This window comes from Macrotis lagotis, chromosome 2, assembly GCF_037893015.1.
Source record: "Macrotis lagotis isolate mMagLag1 chromosome 2, bilby.v1.9.chrom.fasta, whole genome shotgun sequence".
In the NCBI taxonomy this organism is placed as follows: domain Eukaryota; kingdom Metazoa; phylum Chordata; class Mammalia; order Peramelemorphia; family Peramelidae; genus Macrotis; species Macrotis lagotis.
In genome coordinates this window covers 191,757,974-191,770,418 of record NC_133659.1, presented here as the reverse complement: position 1 = coordinate 191,770,418, position 12,445 = coordinate 191,757,974, and the positions used below count along the sequence as shown (strand labels likewise).

General features: G+C 41.1%; 1 protein-coding gene across 1 annotated transcript; it reads right to left on the bottom strand.

Annotated features, from left to right (window-relative positions):
• Positions 1–323: 323 nt before the first annotated feature.
• On the bottom strand, positions 324–12,445 carry CDK5RAP3 (CDK5 regulatory subunit associated protein 3). Its single transcript, XM_074224151.1, has 14 exons — positions 12,337–12,445; positions 12,001–12,046; positions 10,089–10,220; positions 9,222–9,322; positions 7,957–8,005; positions 5,816–5,994; positions 5,450–5,586; positions 4,588–4,732; positions 4,080–4,190; positions 3,147–3,228; positions 2,368–2,456; positions 1,376–1,581; positions 785–956; positions 324–638 (listed from the first exon to the last, which is right to left on the bottom strand). Exons 1-14 carry the CDS (start codon positions 12,340–12,342, stop codon positions 573–575), a joined length of 1,521 nt encoding a protein of 506 aa, XP_074080252.1. The 5' UTR covers positions 12,343–12,445; the 3' UTR covers positions 324–572.

Here is a 12,445-nt window from a genome sequence, read left to right as displayed (position 1 = left end):
GTGATTAAGAGGAAAATACAGCTTTGCTGACTTCATCCAGCTCCCCTTTGGCTGCTGGTCTGCCATGTGGAAGGGAAGGCCTGGTTAAAGAGAGAGGGAGGGCCCTAGCCTGTCCTGCTATCAGTGAAGTCTTCTCTTCCCTCACTGACCTATGTGCAGATGAGTGCCTGGGGACTTCCCAATTGCCACCACTGGAGAAGAAAAAAATCCTCAAACCCTGCTCCCAAAGAAGCAGAGAGCTGCCCAGAGGGCTAGAGAAACATAGGTAAGCACAGCAAACTCTAGGACTAGAGAAGCAACTGTGTGAGAAACCACAATAAAGATACAAAGTTTTGTTTTTTGTTTTTTTTAATTAAGCCCCACTAAACTGAAAGTAATGGTTACCCACTAACCAGACCAAAAAGCCAATCACAACAACTTCTCACAGAGAGCAAAATGCCAATGAGCAAGTTCTCTAAGTCTCCCCTTCAGACTGACAGTTTTTTTGAGGTTTTCTTCCCATTTCTTCCCATTACCATCCTATCCAGCACAGCTCCATCTGAAAGGCTGAGCAAGTACAAAGGCAGGAAATATCACAGGAAGGTTCCCATCAGGTTCACAGGGCGGCCGTTGTACCTTTTGGAAATGTCTGCTTCAATCTGTGAGATAGTGACACTGAGTAAGGCTCATGGAGTGTCAGAGAAAAAGGAAAACTATAGGACTCTGCATTCTCCAGGGCCAAGCTATATATCTTGACCTCAGGGTCTGCCTGGTTGGGCAGCAGGTCTCAGTTTCCATCTCTTACCAGTTTTTGTAGTTCTTTTGTTTTCTCTATTAGTAGGTCTAGTTTGGGTTCCAGGGATGCCTGCTCCTGAAGAGCCTCTTGCCTCTTCTGGACCATCAGCTCTTTCTTCAGGGCCAGCAGTTCAGACTGCTTCAGTTTCTGCCTAAGTAGATCAGTCACCCGATCTACATACCTAGGTAGGAATCCCAGACCAAGCAAAGGGTCTAATTACCAATCATGAGGCCATGGTCTCACAACCTAACCATGCTTTCTGGGCAATGTCCAAGTATGCTCAGTGTTTTGTTATCCCCCCACCCCCACCCCAGACTCTGAAATCCTTCCTCTCCAAGAAGTGAGCTACCTTGCTCTGAGCACTATGGGAACAGATTCTGCACATGCACCTGGCCATTGGTATCCTACCCTGAGGCAATTTTAACCCCAAGTATATAGTACAGGAAATAAGGAAACAGGGACATGTATTAAGTGGTTGAGAAAAGAATAGGAAGAACTACACAGGCTTTCAGAGAGCCTGCTATGGACATAAGACCCTAAGAAGAAGCTCTCTGACCATACTCTTACCCAAACCATCAAATACTACAGGGAAAACCAGACCTTGGTGAAGCCAGAATCATAAACAGGTGTTGCATTCGAAGATTGGTGAGCTGGCCAATCAGATCCTGCAAAACCGACACCATGGCAACCACTTTCACTTTGGTCTGCCCCTGCAGGATGGGTGGAGCCAGTTGGAACTGGCTCACTGATAGGATGTCTGCCTCTTCGCTCATTTCCAATGCTCTCTGGGACAAGAAGATTTCTAGCTGAGAAAAGAGAACAAAATGGTCAGAATAGCTGCACCAAGTTCAATTGTTTTTTGGTAGTTGAGTGAATTTTTAAATTACTGTGATCCTTGGTCTGACCCAAAGTTCAAGACTTGGAGTGCTCTTTACTTGGTGCCTAGGGGAAGGTGAGGGACTATCTGTTCTGTGGGACTCTGGAAACCTATCAACTATAACTAAAGTAGACTCTGGGCTCAGTCCTTCTCCCAAAATCTGTCACAAAAGCCATTTACCTTGCCCAATCCTAAGTCTTCCCTTCCCTCCCTGGACTGAAGAAATGACATAGGTCAGGTCAACAACACTGAAGTGACTCAAAGGCTGAGCAAAAAAGGAAATGTGGCATAGATGGTCCAAAAGGTTCATGTACTAAAAACTCTGACAAGAACTGAAATAAAGAAAGAAGGAAACCTGAAGATCATGAGCATACTTTGTCTTATCACAAAGACTGGAAGAAGTATGCATGGGACTGAGCTCTCTGGGTGAAATGGCACTAATGATCTCAGGCAACCCTTCCTGGACAAAGAAGCTGAGAGACATCAACAGCTACCCTCTAAGAAACAGAGTTTCATAGAGCTCAAACTCCTTGATTGTTCATACTTTTCCATTGTTAGGAGACAAGTATAAACTATATTACCTTTACCATACCACTAAAAGGGATGCCAAGTAACTCTCCACAGGAAGTATTTTATACACAAAAAAGGTAAGAATAAGGTCACATATTTACAATTATTCTCTGTTCTAGAGTCCATTTCTCAGAACTCTTAGTACCTCCATGAGTTCATCAACAAACTGATTCCTGGTTTCAGGGTATTCAAGAAGAGTCAGAGCATCTGGACCCCTTGCAACACCTTCTGGAGCTGCCAGAATAAAAATAAGATAATATAGTAAAACCTAAAAGAGATTTGAGTGCCTAGACAGGAAAGAAAGCCTTATAGGTATGAAGCCTCAGGAACCCCTGGGTTTAGTAAGAACACAGCCTTTCTCCACCAAAGCAGTTACCTCTTCCCCTTTCTTCTTGAACAGTCTCAATCCTAGTGAGGTTAAGACTAATGACCACCTGGTTGGGTGATGGGAAGGCACAGAAACAGGTTTAGAATGAATATAAATTTAGGGTGTTACAACCAAGGTTCCAAGCACCTTTCAAACAACACATTCTGAAGCTGGATCAAATTTCATACCATAGTGTCCTCTAGTGGTAAGACCTTATTACTACATTAATTCTGCCCCTTCCATGCCACGTGATTCCCAAGGATTGACTTCAGAGTCCAGTGACTCCTGAAACTACTTGGCAAGACCAGTTTTCAAGGGGCCATGTGGACACTTGGGTCCCAAAGGAGTCCTGGGAAAGGGAAAGCCAAGTGTGTCTAGGCATAATTTCAAGCCCTTTATCACAATCATGCCCTCTTCCCACAAGAAGAATGTGGGAATGCTTAAAAAATTCTCCAACACTGCAGGATATTTTTCTTTGTATCCTTAGATCTTGACCCCACAGAAGCCTGCAAGCTCATTGCTTTTAAACTAGACAGCAGGAATGAGGAAAAATTTACCCTGGGTTCCTGCTTCTACTACGGTTATCTGCAAGGGATCAGCATCTCCATCTCCCCAGTTTATTCCTTCATTACCAGTTTCCTGGAAATAGACCAAAAAAAAAATCTCATTAAGATGCAAGGTCAAGAAAATTTCTCCTACAGAATATAGGCTTTATATACCAGGAAAAAGAAGAACAAAGATAACCCAAATACCTGACTTTAATTATCTTGAAAAGTTTCACAATACGGTGTCAGCAGCAGGACTCAGCAACTAGAGTATGTTGGCAAAGTTGGCACTTGAAGCCACTACTACCAATGCCTTTGATTTCCCCTACCACCCATCCCAAAGCTTTCACAAGTTGTCTACTGATTCTCTCTCCTTCCCTTCAAATTCTCCCTGGTATAGAAGGGGAGAGAGTTGCTTGTCCTAAGGAATTCTGTGTCAAAAATTGACCAGTCGTGACTTAATATTAGGAAGATTCTCTTCTCATTTGTTCTCCCTGATTCCAGCATCCCAACCCCATAACTAAAACCACTTGTGCCTACCACACTTGTGTATTCAAACCTGCAACAATATGTTCTGATTCTCAGACAACAGAAGAAAAGAATTTAGAACTAATAGTGTCACTTTTTGAAAAGTTGCCGCATCCTGGACTATATTATTTTCTGAAGCCAAGAATGTAACAAGTGGAACTTTTTTTTTTTAGGATTTTGCAAGGCAAATGGGGTTAAGTGGCTTTTGCCCAAGGCCACACAGCTAGGTAATTATTAAGTGTCTGAGGTTGGATTTGAACTCAGATACTCCTGACTCCAGGGCCAGTGCTCTATCCACTGCACCACCTAGCTGCTCCCAAGTAGAACGTTTTTAAATGCAGGTGTCTTTTCTTATGATTTAAGTAGGTGTCATGGATATCACCATGAGAAGATGACTTCTCAAGCTTAGAAACTTACCTTTGAATCAGGCTCTAGTGAGATTCCCCAGTCAATTTCATCTGTCTCAGTAGAGATACCATAGTTAATCCCTTCGGATGCAGACTCTATTCCAAAGTTGCCCCAGTCAATCTGGAAAATGAAGTGTAAACACAAAGGAAGTGAAATGGGCCTGTTTTCCCATTCTTTTCTAACTGGCTGAGAGACCTAATATATCATTGTGATGTTTTAATCTCCAAATATAAAGGCCAGATAGCACAGTATAAGCAGGTGGCTGGGTCCAGAGATGGTTCTCCAGACTGAATTCTTTCCTATGTTGCCACCCTTACAGTACAGCTGCTCAAGAGCCAAAACAGAAAATAAGACCAACATGTCTCTCTGGTCTGTTCTCCCAAGGTCTCCCTCAAACTCTTCCCTATGTTCTTTTAATAAAACTAAAAATGGGCTGTGTGGATCAGGCTACTGGTATAGCAGAAGAATAACGAATCCTTTCTGGAATGGGAGCCTCCACACCAAAGCCAAGGCTTACCGCATCATCTGCCACCTGCTCTGGGGGCTCCTCCAGACATGGCCGCTCAATCACCGTGGGCTCTGTACCTGTCCTCCACTCATACACGGTCGTGTTTCCCCGTTTCTGCATATGTCTCAGCATTGGCACTACCTGCTCGGTGGGGCTTCAATGCACAAGTCATTACCTCTTGCTCTCCAGTTATGGCATCACTATGGATTCCTAAACTATACTACCCATGGAACCACTTTCTTTAGAGGCAAGGTCTACACAGTTGGTTGCTGTTTTCTTTGCTAAATATGGGTGGTAAGAAAGAGAAAACCCAAGAGTTCTATTACAAATAGACTGAAAAGAAAAGGCAATAGCAAGGGAGAATGAACAACTCTCTCTCCTGTTTCTCATATTATTTTCCTTCACATACTTCATATTTGAGCCAAATGGGATTTCTCAAATACAACTCCCAAATTCCCTAAGTTTTCTAACCTTTGTACCTTTACTTGCATTGTTCCTTAAATGCCTAGAATAACCTTCATTCTCTTCTCCTTGATGAAATCATATTAATCTTTTAAAATCCACCAAAAATATGTTTTCCAAATTCCATTTCCCCCTCATTATCCAAAACATTCATAGCATTTTCCACATATTAAACTGGAAAATATCCACATATTAATCTATAGTATTCTAATCTACTATGGTCACAAATATGGTACATAGTATATATGTCATATTCCCTTACTAGTTATTAGACTTATGAGGGCCATCACTATACCTTATCTAATATATGTATCTAAACTCTGTATTTCTCTCTCAGAGATGCACGGTATCTCAACATTTAATAAGCATTTGCTGAAATGTGCTAAAAGAACAAAGATCCTTTACTTACCTCTCACACACAAATCCCACACAGGCCTGGTAGAGCTCGATAGCTTCCCACAGTGACTCAACCCTGGCCCCAATCTCAGTCAACAGACTTGGCAAATCCTTTACCAGTGCCAGCAACTCCCTTCGGACACTGTCTCCCTAGGAAGAAAGTAGGGGACATAAACTAATGGAAGTAGTAGGAAGTCAAAGCTTAACAGGAACCCCAAAGTCCTGTGAGATGGGTCAGAAACAGCATGTAAAATGGACTAGAGAGGAAATCTTTCTCAACTCTACCTGGGACCAGTAGAGTTGGACCAATATGTCATCCAATGTTCTATTACAACTCTTGCTAAAGAGTGAGGCAGAAGGCCCTAAAGTAATCACTCACAGTGATGCCATACTGTTTGCAGGAGTTATAGAAACGCTCCTTCATCTCTGCAGCTCCCAGCTGGCACTCTTCCTCTTTACGGCTATATTCTTGCTGCAATTGCTGGCACTTGGTGATCTGCTTCTTGAGGGAGGGTATCTCATAGCTAACATTCCGTACCAGGAGGCTAGAGATTTCCACTGGGAGGAAGAAGAAGGAAGCAAGATAAGTTCAGAATTCAAACAATAAGACAATTTTTCTCTAAGATTCACCATGGAGTAAATAATCTCTGGGCATCATTCTACATGTTATAAGATGATAGAGTAGCTAGGTGGCACAGTGGATAAAGCACTGGGGAGTCAGGAGGACCTGAGTTCAAATCTGACCTCAGACACTTAATAATTACCTAGCTGTGTAACCTTGGACAAGTCACTTAACCCCATTGCAAAAATGAAAAAAACCATATACATGATACAAGATGGGAAGGGGGAATTGCCCATACTGTATTCCATAGAGACACATCTGAGCAGCTGGTAGGTGAAGGTGTTCATTACAACACAATACATGCACATACTTACAAACACACATATGCATGTGCACACATATTAGTTCTGTGGACATGAGGGGCATTTTCTGAGCATAAGCTCAAGCTACCCCATTGATTTTGATCATCCTTATAATCAGACAGTATTGATACAGAATCCAAGAGCTGATGGGGACCTCAAATCCCAGCTAGTCTGATATTTACCTGAACAAGAATTCTTCTACAACATATACTAAGAGGCCATCCAACTTTCAAAGCAACACACCCCATTTCTAGATGACTTTAATTGTCAGGATGTTTCCTGCTTCCATAGAACCTGAATATGCTTCTCTACAACTCCCCTCAATGCTCTATGGGCAGAACAAAATCTAACCCTCCTACCAGATTCTGTCAAGCAACTTCTAAGCTTTTTCTTCTCCAGATTAAACAAACCAAATGCCTTCAATCAATCTTCATTTGAAATGATCTTGAGGTCCTTCACTAACACTCCTATGGCTACACTTCACATCTTCTCAATATCTTTCCTAAAATGTGGTCCCCAGGTTTGAAGACAATAATTCAGGACAGAGGACACCACCACCATCACTTCTCGAGTTCTAAACACTCTGCCTCTCTTAATGAAATCTAGGGCTGAATTAGCTTTAAGGGATTCCATACTGCTGATTTACATTTAGTCTACTAACATCTCAGATCTTTCTCACATGGCCTGCCATCTAGCAATGTTTTACTTCATCTTGTATGTGGAAAGTTGATTTTGAAACCCAAGTAAAGACTTTATTCTTTTTTTTTTAAACAATGGAGCAGTTATTTATTTATTTATTTTTGCAAGGCAATGGGGTTAAGTGGCTTGCCCAAGGCCACACAGCTAGGTAATTATAAAGTGTCTGAGGTCGGATTTGAACTCAGGTACTCCTGACTCTATGGCTGGTGCTCTATCCACTGTGCCACCTAGCTGCCCCTAAAGATTTTATTCTTAATAAGTCTCAACCTATTAGGTTCCATCCAACATTCTAGACTGTCCAGAGCTTATTGGATCCTAACTACCATCTATTTAGTAGCTTCTATCTGCAGCTATGGATAGTCTGTAAATCTGAAATGCATGGCATCTGTCTTAATCAAAAGTACTAATAAAAATGTTAAACAACAACATAGGGCTGAAGATAGATCATTAGAAGAAATCTTTTTAGGTTGACATGGAATAATTCTTTGGTGCAGCCATTTGTTCTTTGTAATTATGTAAAATTCATTTTGATAGTTTTGTGTTCTTCCCATTTACATCACTGTAGTAATTGTGTACATTGTTTTCTTTTCATGCTCCTCTCTATTCACCATTTCTTATAGCTGAGTAATATTTCATTATATTTACTGTCTACCCAAGCCCACATAACTGGACTATCATCTTGCCCAAAATATAGTATAAGACTCTATAAAATGTTTCACTAAAATCTAATTTAGCTATATCTATAGCATTTTTCTAACAATACAGAAAACTTAGTAAAAATCTTATAAGATTCCCAAATACCCACAGCTTATACTTCTAACTTGAAGCTCATGGAAGTTTTTGGAAACACTTGAAAGTCTGCTTTACTACATGTATCCTAGAGTTGGGTCACCTTACCTAGGTAAGTGCTATCCTTCTCATACAAGGATACGATCTCCTGCCAATCCTGAAATATGAAAAGAAGTGAAAAGTGAGCAAGGACAAGCAATGGCAGTAATATCACAGCCCAACCTCGAGCTCCAGAAGGAAAACCAGGCTCCACATCAGACATTTAAATGACCTATTCTACTTCTACTAACTCAGAACAAAGGCTAAATTACCCAGTTTATTTTAGGAGTGTGATGCTAAAATAAAGAAGGTGTAAAAATTAATGTAATCAAAATTATTCATTTTACATCTAAGAAAAAAAAAGAATGTGGTGCTAAGCAAGTAATCTACAAAGCAGCATAAATCTGAAGAATAAGCAAAGTGAAAAAGGAAGCCTCCATTAATATTTACTATTGAGAGAGTAGTCTCAGGAAATGTTTCTATGTAAATATGAAAAGATAAGGTGATATTAATCTTCAAAGAGTGGGAAATGAGAAACAAATTGTGATACATAAATGCAATGGAACATTTCTGAATTGTAAGAAATGATAAATACAATGTATACAGAGAAGCATGGAAAGAAAGCAATATATACAATGCTACAATGATATAAATAGAACAAAAATATCAGAAATGAATTTTACAAAATTGCAAAGAATAAGCATAGCTCCAAAGAAGAAATAATTAGAATACTATTCTTGCTACACCCATTTGAAGATCTGGGAGGTCCAGGGATATGGCACACGGTATATATTTTCAGATATTTAAATGTACTGATCAGTTTTGATGATTTTTTTTCTTTAAAAATATGATTTGTTATTTGGGATGGCTCTCTAAGGGAAGAAGAAATGGAGAAATACTCGGGGGGAAAATTTTGGTTTTCTTAAAAAAGATATAAGAAAAATGTATTTTTAACAAAAAACCTCAGAGAATAATATTTAAAGCTAAAAGAGATCTTAGAGATGATAGTATCTTCAGATTCACAGACTACCAGAAAGTAGCTTTAATAACAAATGGCATTTATATAGCATGTGAAGATATGCAAAATCCTCTGCACATCAATTTCATCTTACCTTCAAAAAAGAGCCCCATGAAGGAAGTAATACAGGTATTTTAGATGAGGAAACTGGTCAGAAAAGTTCAGTGTCTTGCTCATGATCACACAGTGTAGGAAATGGAATTCAAACCTAGCTCTTTATGGATTCCAATTCTAGGATATGTTTCACTAGATCATACAACATCCCTTAAGCTCATATTCATTGGTTGGCATATCCCCGTCCCCTTGGTCCAGTCACCTTCATTCTCTGTGAAGAGTATCGGCCAAAAATATTTTTCGTGGATGCCTCAGTTCCTTTGAGGAGGTCCACAATTCTCAGGCAATGGAAATAGTGAATGTCTGAAAGTCATATAAAAACGAAAGTTGATCAGTGCTTGTGAAGTCCACTCCTCATCCAGTTAAGGGTTAATGGGAAACTATTCAATCCCTTACTAATTATGGTGAAAGGCATATGCTTTCATTCTCTTGCTAGTCTGGGGAAACCAGAATCCCACCCCACAAAAAGAAGCTATTCTGGATCAGGTGGAATTGTTAAGGGCACAGGAAATAACTTAGCTGAAATGTGTCAAACTTACTGCCTTAGTCAAAAAAAGGTTCTAGTAACTCAGTGTCTCACAAATATACTCTTGATAGAGATGTGAATTAATCCTTGAACCAAATGTGCTTACTGCTAAGTAAATATCCCAAGGATAAAAAGAAAAATTCTAAAGATAATAAAATAATTTTAATAGCTCTTTTATTGTGTGTGGTAATAAAGAACTGTAAATAAAGTAGCTGTTCATCAACTAGAGAATGGAAAGCAAATTTTGATATACAAATGTAACATCAGAATCAGGAAAACAATATTCACAGTCACAACAATGTAAACTAGAAACAATAACAACAAAAACCTAATGCTTTGGCCTCAGAGAAGAGATGGAAATGGACTTCTCTCTCATCTTTTTAGAAGTGGGCAGCTAGAATATGATACTTTGTTGATGTTATATGACAAAAAATTAGGGATACATATCTGAGAGTAGGGGGAGGATATATATTGGAAAATTAAGGTGATGTAAGAACAAAAGATAACAAAAAGAAATTAAACTTAAGTGCCTGTTGCACTCACAAGAGCCAGAGAGTAGCTGTGCAATCTCCTCGCTTTCTGGCATGTCTTGGATGGCTGCATTTATCTTCTCTCGAATTGTTAGCACCAGGCTCTGCCATTTCAGGTTGCAGTGCCTCCTGTCCACCAGCCAGTCTGTACCAGAAACATTCAAGTAACAAGAGTCTCCCAAAAGTTGCCCAAATCCCATAAAATCAGCAAAGAAAGGAAATTTGCTATTTATTCTCAAGTGAGCATTATCTGATCTTATGAAGGAAGACAAAGAGGGCAAAGAAGTTTTAATAGAAAAGCTAGTGGCAAAATGGCCCTGGGAACTTGTCTTCCTATTCAGTATGATCTTTTTAGGGTAACAGAATTAATACAAAGATATAGGAAAAGTTCAAGCTGACAATGACAAGAAAAGAAATGTTGTAGAGCAGAACAGATACTGGATTTGAAGAGACAGGATATCTAGCTTTTCTACTTCAAGGTCTATCTATGAGACCTTAGACATGTTATTTCCCCCAGGGCCTGTTTCTACAACTATAAAATGACAAGGTTGGACTAGATCTCTAAAGTTCATATTTCTATTTCATCTGTGATTACATGATCTAGTGGATGGGGATCAGCCTTGATGTCAGAAGGGCTTGTCCTGATAGTAGCTGTAAAGCTGGAGATACATGACATCAGGGAGGTGATACCATGACAGGCACATGAACTGGGTTTGAATGAGGGGATGTTGTGCTAAGTCAACAAACTCACTTTCTCCTCCAGAGTCTTCTGGCCAGATATGAAGCAGGATAACTGAGATGGCTTTGGATGTGTGACAATCATGGTTAAGTGACTTACACAAGGTTACACAATTACTAAGTGTCAAGTGTCTGAGCCAGGATTTGAACTCCTGTCCTCCTGACTCCAAGGTCAGTGATCTATTCACTGAACCAGCTGTTCCTTGTATTTTACTAGGCTCATAGAGAGAACCAATTCAGGACTCCTGACTTTCTATCTACTTTAGTCAAGCTAAAAGTCAATAGCATCCATGATAGATCTATGCTAATTATACAGGGAATAGAGATAACTAAGGAACTCCAGAGGTCATCTAGTCATTTTAAAGATTCAGAAACTGAGATTCCAGGAGGTTAAAAACTTTGCCTGGGTCATACAAGTAGAAAGTGTCAGAGGCAAGATTTGAAATCATACTCCCTGAATCCAGAGACAATGTAAATTCAACCCACAGATAAAATAAATCGCATAAGTCAACCTCTTCCCCCAAAGCAAAGGAGATATCAAGAAACAATGAAAGGGGCGACTAGGTGGCGCAGTGGATAGAGCACCAGCCCTGGAGTCAGGAGTACCTGAGTTCAAATCTGGTCTCAGACACTTAATTTCCTAGCTGTATGACCTTGGGCAAGCCACTTAACCCCATTGCCTTAAATTAAAAAAAAAGCTACAATGAAAAGAATGCTAGTCACTGGGTTCGGAATAAGGAGATTTGGTTTTGCCACTTTGGGCAAGTTACTTTTTCCCTTTTGGTTCATCTGTAAAAGGAGAATTAAGTGATTGATGAAGTACTCTTTATGACCCCAAGAACCCTAAGCAGTCTGGGATGAAAAGCGCTCTTGGATGTTACCCAGTTCATCTTCCTTACTGCCGGAGGATGCTGAGGAATGAAAGGGGCCTGCCCTCTCCATGGTCCCTTGGCCAGTGAGGAGCAGACACGGGCCTGGACAATCAGGCCGGAGGTCTCTGTCCACAACTGGGGCTTCCTTGCTCCAGAAAAGGTGGGAGTTTGGGGAGATGGCCTTAAAGAATACAGGCCTCGGCTCTACCCACCAACACCTTCATTCAGGGACCCCCAGCCTGAGTCCTGCCCAGTCCAGTCACTGTCCCACACCCCAGGCCGGCCTAGGCCAACCTGGCCGCCACCACTTCGTACCAAGCAGTTTGCTGGTCTGGATGTCAATGGGCACGTGCTGGTGGTCCTGGAGAGAAATAAGAAAAAGCAGAAAGTGACTGGGGGCGGGGCTAGAGCCGGAAAAGGAACAGATTCACGAAGGCCCCGCCCCTTCCGGAGGCATGAGGATGAGGCATGGGGGGAGGGGGAGGAAGGAGGGCCCGAGCTCGAGGGCGGGGGCAGTTAATGGTGCTACTGGCCACTCAGCGGAGACCTCTTAAAGGAAAGGTTGGCAAGCGGAAGTAGGGTCGGGGTATGTATGAGGCGCCGTTTCGAGGGTTAGCCTTCCCACCCTCTCGAGACCCTTTTCCCCCAGACCTGCATGTTTCTTCCCTTCCGCTTCCGGTTCTTCTAAGAAAGGCGGGCCTCCCTCCACTTTGCTTCCTACCCAGGGGTGGTTGTTTACCGGTGACAAACTCACGTGTCC